At 33.5% G+C, this 14,760-nt stretch overlaps 1 protein-coding gene across 3 annotated transcripts; it reads right to left on the reverse strand.

Annotated features, from left to right (window-relative positions):
• On the reverse strand, positions 286 to 12,168 carry LOC109848597 (peroxisomal (S)-2-hydroxy-acid oxidase GLO1). Of its 3 annotated transcripts, none has more exons than XM_020418186.1 (12): positions 12,018 to 12,168; positions 11,628 to 11,788; positions 10,241 to 10,365; positions 9,112 to 9,158; positions 8,432 to 8,509; positions 7,891 to 8,015; positions 6,965 to 7,031; positions 6,818 to 6,880; positions 6,197 to 6,266; positions 5,998 to 6,098; positions 1,100 to 1,204; positions 286 to 656 (listed from the first exon to the last, which is right to left on the reverse strand). In XM_020418186.1, exons 2-12 carry the CDS (start codon positions 11,762 to 11,764, stop codon positions 471 to 473), a joined length of 1,104 nt encoding a protein of 367 aa, XP_020273775.1. In that variant the 5' UTR covers positions 11,765 to 11,788; positions 12,018 to 12,168; the 3' UTR covers positions 286 to 470. The 3 variants fall into 3 exon arrangements, with proteins under 3 accessions (XP_020273775.1, XP_020273774.1, XP_020273776.1); XM_020418185.1 differs by having other exon boundaries at positions 11,628 to 11,791; positions 12,018 to 12,167; XM_020418187.1 differs by lacking the exon at positions 12,018 to 12,168 and having other exon boundaries at positions 11,624 to 11,739.

Below are 14,760 nucleotides of genomic sequence, written 5' to 3' on the forward strand. Positions count from 1 at the left end.
GGGCCACTTGGCGTTGGCCATTTCGGTGGTTCGTCGCCACGTCATTAATGGTTCGCCAATTCCCTTCATGCGCTTGTCGGCGTCAGATGATCCTCTTTGACTCGGATAATCATCTTCGACTTGGATAATGATGTTCATCGTTTTTCTTTTTGTCTCGAGCTATGTGTGGATACCTATAGGCATTTTTAGACGCCTACAGTAGTCCACCTTTATTTTTCGCCCAGTGCAAAAAGTAATCCTAGCTACGCCACTGACTATAAACAAGCATGCCCCCCACACAATCACTTTGAACTCCAAAAACATTTCACCAACACCAACTAAAAAATATACACAAGATGCAGTATCAACAGAAATATATGAAATATCATCATCATTGTCACAGCAAACTCAAATGTTTAAATGCATACACGTCTTTTAATCTGGTCTCATTTTTCTCCCTTGATAATATAAGCACAAGACCCCTGAGGAATCTATAACCTCGGCAAAAGACGATTCTGCTCAGCAGGAGTCACGATGTGGTTCCGAGTGATCTCCTTAAGTGAGGTGCACCCGCTCAACGCCATCGTGAGCTCGAATTCATCTCGGAGCATCTGAAGGACTTTTCTGACGCCAGCTTCTCCTTCGGCTGCCAGAGAAAATACCACCGGCCTTCCAATCTAAAATAATGGTAAATTTAGTAGTACTCTTGAATTGTTATGAATCCAGATCCTCTCCAATTACATGGTAATTGTAGAGAGTTCAATTATCTTAATCCTTACAGTCTATTTTAATTTCAAAGGATAAGATGATGCTCTTGAATTGTTATGAATCCACACCCTTTCTAATTATGTGGAACCTGTAGAGGGTTCAATATCCTAGTCCTTACAATCTACTCAAATTTCAAGAGATAAGATGATGTCACGTAGTATTTGCACCACCACAGAAGTGATTATCAAGACAATATCGGTTTTCGAGATAATAATGGAAATCTAGTGATGCACCATCTTATCCCTTGAAATTCCAATATACAACAAGGATTGGATTAATATAGGACCTCTCAAATTACTAGCTAATCGATGTGTTTGGTGCTTTGAGACGAGATGAGGAAAGTTTTACTTACAAATACACCGGATGCTCCTAAAGCCAATGCTTTGAAGACATCGGTGCCTCTGCGGACACCACCATCGAGGAAAACGGGTAGACGGCCCTGTGCAGCTTTGACGACCTGAAATAAGCAATTGGTGGGTATTGAAAACATGTGCATGTCGGATTGTGCAAAAGAAAAAAAAAATGGTCGTTTTGCATGTTTAATACTGAAGACCATGAAGCAAAAACCAAGATATATACCATAATACGAAGATTGCTTTGTAGGCATGGAAACTGTGGATGTGTTTTTATTTCAAACGAAAAGTAAATTTCAAAAAATAATAATAATAACAAACTTTGGGGGCTTCCCTCGAAACACCTGGGAACTTTTTCCCACCAAACCCCTCTAAACATTGGGGTGTTTCACAAACCCCCATATTTCAAATTTTTCCACATACCACTTGAAAGTGTCAATGCATCAACAAACACTTCTTTTTGAAGTTCCACAGGGGGGTTTTTTGTGACAACCCAAAGTTCAAGGGGTGGGAAAAAGGTTCCCGGAGTTTCATAGGAAACCCCCAAACTTCAGAGGGTTTTGTGAAATTTACCTTTAAACAGATGTCCATAATATAGCAGTCATTGTTGAGAATTCCACCAAATTCAAACCTTAATAAGAGAAAAAAATCCTAAAATTTTGTGCCTGTAGGTCTTGAAGTCTTTTCTGCTACACCATAACTTCGAAGTTGCGAAAAATTTTGAGGGCTATAATATTTTACTCTAATATGTCTCTGCTGCTTGAGGATCCTTTTCGTGGACTGAACTCTGCTTATTTTATACCCAATACTTTGTTTTCAAAAATTATCTTTGAACGCATGCTTAATAAATTTCAACTTGGGCTACTATGATATCATCTCAATTCCTTTCTGTTTCATGAAAACTCCAAAGTTTGTGATAAGAACTAGGGGCTCTCTTAATAATTTTATACTATTTTCCTCAGTTTATGGACCTCATAACAATAATGAAAGAATATTTTTTTGGCAAGAACTTAAAAAATTGAAAGACAATATATTTGGTCCTTGGGTTGTGGTGGGGGATTTTAATCTTACTTGCAATCCTGATGAAAGAAAAGGAAAGGGTATTCATAGAAGAGAAATGGAACTTTTTAATGAAATGATCATTGATTTGGAATTAATTGATAGTCCCCTTCATGGGAGAAAATTTACATGGTCTAATAAAAGAAGATCTCCTTCTATGGCGAGATTGGATAGAGTTTTTTTCAACTCTGAATGGGATGATGTTTTTCCTTTTTCTAGGCAGCAAGGCTTATGCAGCCAATTGTCAGATCATGCCCCTATAAGTTTTGATTGTGGGGATTATCAACAAAATGTTAAAATTTTCAGATTTGAGAAAATATGGCTTCAATCTGAGGAGTTTAAAAAAGGGATTCCTTTATGGTGGAAATGTGCTCCTTCAAGTGGTTCTGCTGCAAAAAATTTAGTTGGCAAATTAAAATTTTTAAGGAAATGTATTAAACAGTGGACCCATACTAATTTCCATAGTGTTAAACAAAAAAAAAAAAGATTTATTGGATAAACTGTTAGAATGGGAGGTTTTAGAAGAATCCAGAGATTTAACTGAGGATGAGGTGATTAGCAAAAATGATATTGTTTTTCAGCTGAATGAAATTTTGATCCAAGAAGAACAAATGTGGAAACAAAGAGCAAAAACTCATTGGCTTAAAGAAGGGGATCAGAATACAGCTTATTTTCATAAGATTGCCAATGGTAGGAAGAGATGTAATTTGATATCTTCAATTACAGTTAATGATGTGACTATTAGCTCTGAAGATGGTATTGCTCAGGCTTTCTCCAATCATTACAATCAAGTTTTTGGGCAAACTGTCAAACACAGATGTAAATTAGATTGGGAGAAATTATTCCCCTCGGTTGACTGGGATCCAGATGAGATTGAGCAACCTTTTTCTATGGAGGAAATCCATAGAGCTATTTTTGAAATGAATGGTGATAAATCTCCTGGCCCTGATGGTTTTCCTGCCCTTTTTTATCAAGTCTTTTGGGAGACTGTCAAAGAAGATATCATGAGATTATTTGTTGAATTTCATGAGGGTGTCTTAGAAATCAATAGACTTAATTATGCTCATGTTGTTCTTATTCCAAAAAAGAATGGAGCTAATTCTATTAAGGATTTCAGGCCCATCAGTTTGTTAAATGTGGTTTATAAAATGATTACCAAAGTCTTAACTAACAGACTGAATTCTAAATTTTTGTTGCTTATAGACCCTTTGCAATCTGGTTTTATTAAAGATAGATTTTTGCTAGATGGTGTTGTGACAGCTCAAGAAATTATCAATGATTGTTTCCAGAATAACAAAAAAGGAGGGATCCTGTTAAAACTGGACTTTGAAAAGGCATATGATTTGTTAGACTGAAACTTTATTTTAGAAGTCTTGAAAGCAAAAAAAATTTGGTTTAAAGTGGATTAAATGGGTGACTTTATGTTTGAAAGATGGTTTATCTGCCATCAACATAAAGGGTAAACCTGAAAATTGGATTATGTCCAAAAGGGGGGTTCGTCAAGGAGATCATTTATCACCTCTTCTTTTTGTTTTGGCAGCTGATTCTTTTACTAAGATGTTAAAATTAGCTGTTGATGCTCAGCTAATAGAAGGATTAGGTCCTGAAAATATGAGCTCTAAAGTTGTGTGTTTACAGTATGCTGATGACACTTTGGTCTTTTGCAAAAACAATAAAGAGCATTTGACTGTGTTGAAATTGATTTTATATTGTTTTGAGCTAGCCTCAGGCTTAAAAATAAGTTTTAACAAAAGTGTTATCATTGCTCTTGAAGAAAATGAGAATTTACAGCAGAATTTGGCATATATGATGAATTATAAATGTGGTAATTTTCCCATTACCTATCTTGGAATTCCTTTAAGACCAGGAAATTGAAAAGAGATGATTGGTTTCCTTTGATTGAGAAAATTGAGAAAATATTAGCTATTTGGAAGGGTAGGTCTTTATCAAGAGGAGGAAGATTGATTTTGATTAACTCAGTTCTCTCTTCTATGCCAATTTTCTAGTTGTCTTTTTTCTTATTCCCAGTATGGGTTATTGAAAAAATTGACTTTATGATGAGAAGATTTTTATGGACTGGATCTTTGGAGCATAAAGGATGCACTAATCTGGTTAAATGGGAAGAGATTTGTAGACCAAAACATTATGGTGATTTGGGGATTAAAAATTTAAAAGTGATGAATAAAGCTCTTTTAGGAAAATGGCTTTGGAAATGGTTTAATGGCAATAATGAGCTCTGGAAACAAATCAGTCACCATAAATTTTTTGAAAGAAAAGTATGGTCTGAATATCTTCATTTGGGTAAAACTCATTTAACTTGGTTTTGGAAAGGTGTCTGGACTAATGTTGACAGCTTTCTTTGCAGTACTCAAGTGAAAGTTGGAAATGAAAAATTTACCCTTTTTTGGCTTGATAAATGGTTAGACTCATCTTCTCTTGCTTCTCTTTTTCCATCTTTGTTTAAACTTTCTTCATCTCCTTATGCTACTGTTTGTAGTCTGAGAATTAAAGAAGATAATATATGGAGATGGGTTCTTCATTTCAAAAGACAATTGACTGGGGATTTGGTCCTTCAGTTTTTTACTTTGATGAATATGCTTAATATTAAAAGGTTATCAGATGAGGAAGATAAGAGAAAATGGTTATGGGAAAATAAAAAAAACTTTCTCAGTTAGATCTTATTATCATTTCCTTATTGATGGGGTCTAAGATATGATTGTGCAAGGATATGGGAGCTCCCTATTCCTCTAAAAGTCAAATTTTTAGTTTGGCTGGTTTTTAGACAAAGTTTGAACACAAAAGATATATTAGAAAAAAAGGGAATTTCTTTAGACAAAATCTGTTGTCTTTGTTCTAAGGAGATTGAAAATCACTCTCATATTTTTATTAACTGTGAGTTTGTTCAATCTGTATGGAAATTGATGCAGACCAATTTACAAATTGAAGAGGATTTCAGGTTTGGGTCCTTGAAGAATCTGTGGCTGAAATGGAATAGTAGCTCTCTTGGGGAACCTAGATTGAAAAGAGATATCTTTATCTGCTGCCTTATTTGGTGTATCTGGCAAGAACGGAATGATAGATTGTTTTCTAATAAGAGGAGGAATTACATTATGATTTTTCACAAAGTCATAACTTTCTCAAATCTATGACTAGGTATGAAAAAGGAATCTGCCAGAACCACAAGACTGCAAGAAAGGAGGAAGAAGAAGATGGCGCTTGATGCGGGAGTTAAGGCCACTGCTGGAGTTGAAGATAGAAGCTCGGGGGGGATTATTCAGCTGGAATGATCCGTTTTTACATATCTTTTTGGGATAATTGTTTTTGGATAGCAAAACTTTCTGTAGTTTATGTTCAGTCTTTATGTGTTTTGGCAGTTAGATTTGGTTTAGTCTCTAATTTGTGGTTAGAGATTGGAAAATCTGTTTCAGTGTTATGTAGTTAACTTTGAACATAGATACATATCCTAGGTTGGGGATATGTACATATTATGTAACAACCATTTTGTTATTTAGCTAGCTGAGATATCTTTATGGTATCTCATCCTTTCTCTCAAAAAAAAATAATTTTATACTCTAAACAGTTAGCTAGGTCGCAGCTATAGGCCAGTGTTAACGCCAGTCTCATCATGATAAGGGTACTCACAAATGAACAAAAGACTGTAGTTTCGACTATACTACCATTCCTTTTCTTTGAGGACAAAACTTAGCATCCATGTTATGCTAATATGTGAATAAGAACGAAAGTTGCCATTTACACGAAGCCTATCAGAATGCTAGTAAGAAAGTAGGAATAAGATTAAAAAAAACCAAAACAAAAAACAAAGCAAAACAAAGCTTACCTCTTCCAGTGCACTTATAGTTGCTGGAACATAATCCAGCTGACGAGCTCCATGGTTAGAGACTATAATACCAGCAGCTCCGGCTTGTATGGCCAACCTTGCTGCAGGAGAATTAGGGAGGTTTTTTATCCAGTTGGGAGCTGATTATATTGCTCAAAATAAAAAGAAAGGAAAAACTAAGTAGGAGCTGAAAGCTTACTGTCTTCTGCAGTCATTACTCCCTTCACCAGAATTGGCATGGTTGTTATAGTCTGCAGCCACTTGACATCCTGAAAATATAAATGGCAAAGAAATGTTAGGAAGAGGTGATATATTTATTATCATAAAATGAATCAAACAGCTAAACGTACACACATTGCAAACACCTAAGAGCCGTGGCGGGAAATGTATGGATAATATGAGACGCAGATTCCCATATAACATGTAATTGAGTGAGTTTATGTTAATTATATTGAAGAAAATAAAATGAGTATGTTGCGAAGAACATCAACGTGAAACACTGAATTGCCTCCTGAAGAATTTGATATCATAAAAAACCATAGACTCACAACATTACCATGTGTGCAGTATATCAAGCTTTTCAAGGCATTCACCAATTGTTTGGTTTCATTTATCGATGAATCCATAATTGGTTGAATTTTTTAAATAAAAGAAAATAGGACTTCTGAATTTATAGAGCAGAATGGAAATTATGCTCCAGAAGCATGGATTGAGAAAGCCATGGGTTATTCATATAAAAATGTAGGATGCCCATACAGAACTAGAGCTAAAAGAATTTAGAGGATCTTTAAGTTTAAGCACAAATATAGTTTCAAAGTACCTTCCAGCTCAGAGATCTGTCAATTTGTCCAGCAACATATGATGCCAGACCAGAATCATCAGCCTGCACAATAACAAAAACCAACTTAGAACATAATATCAATAAAGCGGAAAGATCTTTAACTGTATAGTGCAATTAAATGTTCACCTTGTCCATCTTTCCAAGGTCCAAGCCCTCAAAGTTCTTGAGTGTTAGAAATGGAGGCAGTGTGAATCTGCAGAAGAAATATTACAAAGAGATACAAATTGTTGAAATGATGTAGCTTTCAAAATTGAGAAAGTGGTTAGTTTATGTACGTAACCACCTTGATATCTTTCAAGTTCGTTTGAGCTTAATGCGTAACAGTTTCAGTGAAAAGGTTTGAGACGAGAAAATTTCATAAGTGATCAGACATGACAGCTAAATTGGAGAGAACATCAGTCTATAGAGCCAAAGTCAGGATGATTAGAGTGAGCAAGAGCCTCTAGAGAACCGTGTGACGACAGGAATACTATCATGTAACCCTACAATACACATGAAGTCAAAGGAAAATGGCAAAATGACATATGGCCATCAAGGCTTACAAATTTGAATGTCTGACAGCCATCATGTAAAAAAAAGAGGGTGCCTGAAATTAGAATATCAGGAACAACAAAGGGAACAAAAAAAATCAGTGTAATTTTAAGGAGTTGAGAGTGGATAGGACTAGCCTACACTAAAACAAACATGGATTAAGGCATGAAAAAATACGGTGCATGTATATGGCTTATGTATATGACCCCATCGCACAGCTATATGAGTCACGTATATGACCCCAATATTTTGTGATTAAGGCAGTGAAATGTGTTTGTGATAGTTAATTTATCTCAAAACAAGACTTCTGACTGGTTTTAAGGTCCATAAAAACTTCAAGAACATGTACTGTATTGATGGCTCCATGTGCATAGAATTGTGTTTGTGTTAGTTAATTTATCTCAAAACAAGACTTCTGGCTGGTTTTAAGGTCCATAAAAACTTCAAGAACATGTACTGTTTTGATGGCTCCATGTGCATATAGTGATAAATTGTGTCTACAAATGAAATGAAGAAAACACCTGTTCTTGATGTCAGCCTCCCTCCGGCCAAGCCTGGGAGTATCCACAGTGAGGGCAATTGCCTTGAAGCCAGCCCTTTCAGCTCTTCTAACAAGCTGAGCAACTACATTCCTGTCCTTGTATACCTGATGATAATATAGATTATGGATGATGAGATAAAAAGAAATTCTCAATTAATTTTTATGAGAAGGGTTAATTGCAGAGGCACCCCCGCTTAGTATAACCCAATTGCGAATAGACCCCCTGAATGAATTTTTTTGACTCTTTTACCCCCAGAGGATGAGAAAACTGTTCTTTGACTATTCTTGTGGGTAAAGGAGTAAAAAATTTCATTATGGGGTCTATGCACAATTGCGTGATGGTAAAAGGGGTCTATCCACAAAAAAAGAAGTACAGGGGGTCTATTCACAATTGGCCGGTAGTAGAGGGGTCTATCCGCAATTAACCCTTATGAGAAATGGTCTTCGATGCCAAAATGTGAAGAATAAGTCAAAATAGAAAAAAAAAAAAAAAAAAAAAAAAAAAAAAAAAAACTACTTACGTAAAGCTGGAAGAAGCGGATACCCGGGCCAGTGGAGGCAACCTCTTCGACGCTGGAAGTAGCCCATGAAGACAACGTCTAGAGATGAAAGGGCATAGATTACAGTGACGTACATGCATAACAAAACTATAGAATCAGATGCAAACAAATTAAGTCAATATCTCCTGTAGCAGAAGATAGATTGGCAAGCATGGGATAAAATAATTTTTGGAGAAAATGATGTAAGTAGAATTTATAGAGGTATATATATGTTGAGAGTAACATTATATAAGAAATTTTAACCAATAGCGTAAGCTACATATTCCTTCATTCACCCCTTACATCCTATCTTTATATAGGCTTTTTGTAGCACCAAAGCTTGACACTTTGTTGCTACAACTGAGTTTAAGCTTGGTTTATTAACTTTTATAGCTGACCCGAGATGACATGTCATAGAAAGATGATTCTTGCAACATCGCGACCGAAAAATCTACCATAATAATTAAGATGATTCTGTCAACCTTACAAGCTTAGACAGTTTCGCCTCCAACATTTAGAATACTACTATTAGCGGAGCTGTCTAAACTACAAAGACTACTGCACGCTGCAACTAAGTGAACCATAATAAATCATATACAATGAATATTGATGGACATCATTGCTACTCTATATCATTCAAAATAATGATAATTATGACTAACCATAATTGTTCCAGCTGCTGATGCTGCCCTTGCAGTTGCATACTCTCCTGTGGCATCAATTCACACTTTCTGTTACACAAACTTTATCTTGGCAAGCACCATAATAAAAATAATAATTGAGATGTAAGATAATCACTATTTTACGTATTTGACCAATATAGATACTAGAGAAATGATGTAGAATGCACTGCGGATATATTTATGAAGAATTTGGACCGTCAGAAGCCCAAATGGGGACCCGGCAGAAGAAGATAACTTGCAACGAAGAACGGGTCATATCTCCAAAACTATATTTCATAATTGGACAAATTATATATGAAAATCGTGTATTTTTTTGAGACGGACGCAACCAAACTGATCGATATTCGGTTTGACGCCATCTATTTCGTGAAATTCCTTCCGAATTGAGAGATATCAAAAATTCTGTCAGTATTTTACATAATATTTTTAGGAGTCTATTTTGATCAGGAATTTAATTCCAATTTTGACCAATTTATTTCTCCAATCATAGAGTCTTTTAAGGAGAGTTTTGTTATTTTTATTTGTGGTAAAGCTCGAGTTCTAGTATAAGTCTTGTTTGTTTCCTATTTAAGCAAATGATTGTAAACCCTAGAGACGTAACTTTTCATCAATAAAATTTTTCTTTATTATATTCTCTTCATGGATTCCAAAATTGTTCTTTGTGGATCCGAACATCACCCATTGGTGGATTCTAGGGTTTCTTACTTCCGCGTTGTGTTAATTGCTATCGGTTGGTTTAGTTGACTCCGTCTCGATAAAATTCGAGATTTCATATATAACTTGTCCAATTCCGACATACGGTTTGGGAAATATGACTCGTTCTTTGTTACAAGTTACTTTCTTCTGTCAGTCCGCATTTGGGCTTCTAACAGTCCAATTTCTACATAAAAATATTCACAGTGTCATCTACATCAAGAAATAAACAGGTTTCTTAATTTCTTTAAATCAGTAAGGCTACCTAACAATGGAAAACACGGAAGAAGGCTCTTATAACTGGATAAAGAATCAGATTGAGAAACTAGACCACAGTAGGTTGACTGAATTTCATTGCTTTTATCCTAACATTCAGTTCAAAGAGGACATTACAAGATAAAGTGATATAAAATACCTTCAGGGTGAGCCATTTTCTGCATGGCAGTTGGAGCAATCATGATTGGCATAGATAAATTGAAACCCAAAATCGTTGTGGTCATATCAATCCTCGATACATCAATCAGTATACGGGGGCGAAACCTAGTTGGAAAAAAACAGTCATGTACTGAATAATTTCAAGTGCTCTTATGTTGCTTCTCTTAGGTTGAAGTAATATCTATATAACATGTTTTATTTAAACAAAGTAACCATGAAAATAGCAAAAGATTGAGACCACTTTGCTTACTTATGGCCATGTTCATAAAAAAAAAAGCAGTATCAGTCATTAAAGTTAACTTTGAATCTTTATTTTCAATAAAACCTCAATTTACATTCATCAAATCCTATTTAACATATGGATCTTTGTTTTAGATGTTCGATCAGGAGACTGATAAGGCTATCATGTAGCTTATCCACGTTTCCAATTGAAGATGCATTCATTCGGAAGGTGAAGCTTTTACTTGTATTGAGCAAAGACCAACAATAAGGAAGCCCTACAAGATAATTTATCTCTAGCAGAGTTCACTAATCACCTAAAGGTCAACGCAAAAAAAAAAAAAACAATCTTCAAACGGTATAACATTTTTTGACAATCACATAAACAACCGATGAATTTCGTGTTCCCTCTTTTTTCTCATAAAGTAATCATGAAAATAACAAAAGCAATCTTCGAGATTACCACTTTGTTTCCTACCAGTTCATTTAAACAAAGCAATCATGAAAATAAGTAAAGATCAAGACAGCTTTGTTTACATATGATCATGTTCATAAAAATAAAAATATCAGTAATTAAACTTAATTTTTTATCCTTGTTTTCAACAAGACTCCAATTCCTATTCTTCAATGTTTTTTTTTCTTTTTTTTATGTTCGATCAGGAGACTGATAAGCTGAAAATTTCCAATTGAAGGTGCTTTCATTGGGAAGGTGGAAATTTTACTAGTATTCAGTAAGACCAACAATAAGAACGACCCTACCAGAAAATTTCTCTCTAGCAGAGTTCACTAATCACCTAAAGCACAAAGCAACAAAGGCAATCTTCAAACAGTAAAAACTTTTTTTACAGTCACATAAACTACTGACGAATTCATGTTTCCCTCTTTTTTCTGACGAAGAAGACAATTTTACTAAGATGGTCTCAGACAATTTCTATCAAAGTTGGCCTCAAAATATCCACATAGGCACCATCTTACAGGCTTTCAAGGTTAGTTTTCTGGGCCACAGCACAAAAACCTTAGATCCTCATACACAAGTATCAGTCACAGCAACAAATTCTGATACCTAAAGCAGAGAATTATATCAAGATCATAGATGCGTAAACTAGTAACTCTTCTAAAATCTGATTAAAATTAAAGAAGGAGCTTACAGAATCCTTGAGAATGCCTCTCTGTTCTCTCTGAGAGTCCATTGGTCCTCCGCACCTGATGCATAGTAGTCATACACCATCTTAGGCAGCTTCTGCTTCGCAATCTCATCATACTCTGTAACGTTGGTGATCTCCATTTCTACAGATAATCTCACAAATCCCTTCTAAAACCCAAAAATCTAGTATCAGAAATAGTAACAATATGAGCCCAAAATCATGAAATGAATCTATTGCACACTGATGACACCCATATGAGGAAAACTTCAACAGATGCCCAAAATCATTGAAATTCACCTCCTAACTCAAGAATTACTGCATTATAAAGAAACCCAGATAGAGAAAATTTATGTTATGAGAATTAAAAGGCAAAGCAGAGGGAGAGGAGCTCACCTAGTGATGGGCTGAACAACAAACTGAGTGGGCGTTTGTGGAGATAGAAGTTATATCTATAATAAGGACAAAGAGAGTAGGATTAATAGAGAAAATGGATTATTGAAGTTGGTTTTGGATCAGTTTTTCGAGGTGAGGATGAATAAGGCATCTCATACACATGTTTCTCATCCGCAGACGTCATATCTTTCTCTCTCTCTCTTGTCGTTATACAACAGAAATTTTCCAAAAGATTGAATTTTTTTGTAATGAACAGATAAAAGAAGTCAAGAGAGAGGATGAATCTGTGTATTTCCACATACAGAGAACTTGCAGGCGCGGAATATATATATATATAATATAATATATTAGATATATATATATATATATATGGGAAAAGTGATTCTAAGGTGACACCTTAGATTCCCACCTAAGGACGCGGCCTAAAATCACATCATTCCTAACTTATTTTTTCCGATCTGCTCCGTTGAACTTAATCTACACGTTCTTAAACCTAAACACATCAATTTAGGGTGAACCCGTCGTGTTTTGCCGCCCTTCATCACTCGGCCGTAATTTAACAGTTCGAATGCAATAGAACTTTTTGTATGGCTCAATCATGTGATTTTAGAGGCGTCAATGTAGGAAATCCCCTCACTATGACAAGGATACCCACTTAATCTATATATATATATATAATATAATATATATATATATATATATATATATATATATATATATATATATATATATGGTAATGTTTTCCTAAGGTGATACCTTAGATCCCACCTAGGGACGCGACCTAAAATGACATCATTCCCTAAAATTTTTTTACGATCCGCTTCGTTGAACTTATCTACACTTTCTTAAACCCAAAACATCAATTTTGGGGTGAACTCGTCGTGGTTTGACCCTTCGATGAGCTGTGCAAAAAAGTTATATTCATTTGAAATTGTTAAATTGCGGTGAGTGGATGAAGCGGTCAAAACACGAGCGTGTTCATCCCAAATTGGTATGTTTAGGTTTAAGAATGTGTAGATCAAGTTTAACGAAGCAGATCGCAAAAAAAATTAGGAATGATGTATTTTAGAGCGCGCCGCGTGCTTAGGTGGGAATCTAATGTATCACCTTAGGAAAAAAATTTCCCATATATATATATATATATATATATATATAATATATATATATATTATATAATATATATATTATATTATATATATATATATATATATATATATATATATATATATATATATATATATATATATATATATATATATATATATATAATATCATATCATACTCTCTTTAAAAATACGAGTTTGAAAAAATCTTTTCATGGTCAATATTACCCTTAACTTTTTTTAAATATTACATTGTTATCATAATCTATTCTATTTACCTTATCTTCTTTGAATTAGTAACTAAATGATTTATCATATTTAAAATGAGGCTTAACATGTTATTGGATAAAGAAAATACGTTTGATATAATTCAAATCCTTTACTTATTTTAGCTCATAGAGAAATCTAAAAAAACATATGCTAGCCAGCACCTAAAAACTTTTGGTCTTTGTAAAAAAAATCCTCCAAGTTTTTTAAATAGCAAAAACATCCCTGCAAATTTAAAATTTTATTAAAATATCTTAAAAATTATAAATTTACTTATTTTAATTCAGTAAGAAATCTAAAAAATATATGCTAGCTAGAAACTAAAAGTTTTTTAACTTTGGAGAAAATATCTTGTAAGTTTTGAAAATTAAAAAAACACCCCTAAAAATTCAAAATTTATAAAAAAACATATTCAAAATTTCAAACTTATAAACACACTAAAAACTTACAAATAACACAAACAACCCCCAAAATTTATGGAATTTACAATAAACGCTCTGAACTTTTTACAAATTATAAAATAAAACCCTCAGAATTGTAAATTTATAAAATTTTGATAATTTCTAACCTAATAGTACATTAAAAATATAGGAATTAGAAATATTTCCTACATAATTTATAATTTAAAGAAAACACCCTTGAAGTTTTAAAAATTACAAGCAAAACCTTAAAATTCAAAATTTATAAATAACACACTGAGAATTTCAAACTCGTTAGTAAATTGAAAGCATAAAAATTATAAATAGTCTATAAATAATTTACAATCTGTAGAAAAGGCTTATAAGTTTAAAAAATTACAAAAAGGCCCTAAAATTTATAATTTATAAAAAATACCATGTGAATTTCTAACCTATGGACACAAAAATAAATATACAAAATTACTAACAACCCTTAGAAAACTAAATTTTACAAAAATATCATACTCACTTTAAAAGTATAGATTTAGGAAAAACCTTTCATGGTCAAAATTACGCGTAACTTTTTTGAAAAGAACATAAATGATTAAAAATCTATTAAAATTTAAATTTACAAAAAAAAACACCCTTAAATTTTAGCACATTGTAAATTACCTCTCCAAAGTTTGAAATTTTTAATGATTTTTTGTAATTTCTTGATTTCAACGTAATATTTAATAGTTTTGTGTATTTGTAAATTTATAAAATTTTAGAGGGTTTTTTTATAATTTTTAAATTTTTTAGGGTGTGTCTTTTGTAGTTTTCTAAATTTTTATTGTGTTTTTAGTGTAATGCATAAATATATCAATTAATAATAATATTGAAGAGTAAGTCATTCTTAAGATTATTAGGCTATAATTAAGTGTATAACACATCACTATTCCTAGGTAGTGTAATTTATATATGCAAAAATTCTAT

Source organism: Asparagus officinalis, chromosome 7 (genome assembly GCF_001876935.1).
Source record: "Asparagus officinalis chromosome 7, Aspof.V1, whole genome shotgun sequence".
NCBI classification, from domain to species: Eukaryota; Viridiplantae; Streptophyta; class Magnoliopsida; order Asparagales; family Asparagaceae; genus Asparagus; species Asparagus officinalis.

Excerpts from the sequence above, each read along its gene's own strand:
- LOC109848597 (XM_020418186.1), bottom strand. The coding sequence starts at position 11,764 with ATGGAGATCACCAACGTTACAGAGTATGATGAGATTGCGAAGCAGAAG. Across the intron at positions 7,032-7,890 it reads GAGGCTGACATCAAGAACAG|ATTCACACTGCCTCCATTTC; the intron begins GTGTTTTCTTCA and ends TTTCTTCTGCAG. Across the intron at positions 6,881-6,964 it reads ACCTTGGAAAGATGGACAAG|GCTGATGATTCTGGTCTGGC; the intron begins GTGAACATTTAA and ends GTTATTGTGCAG.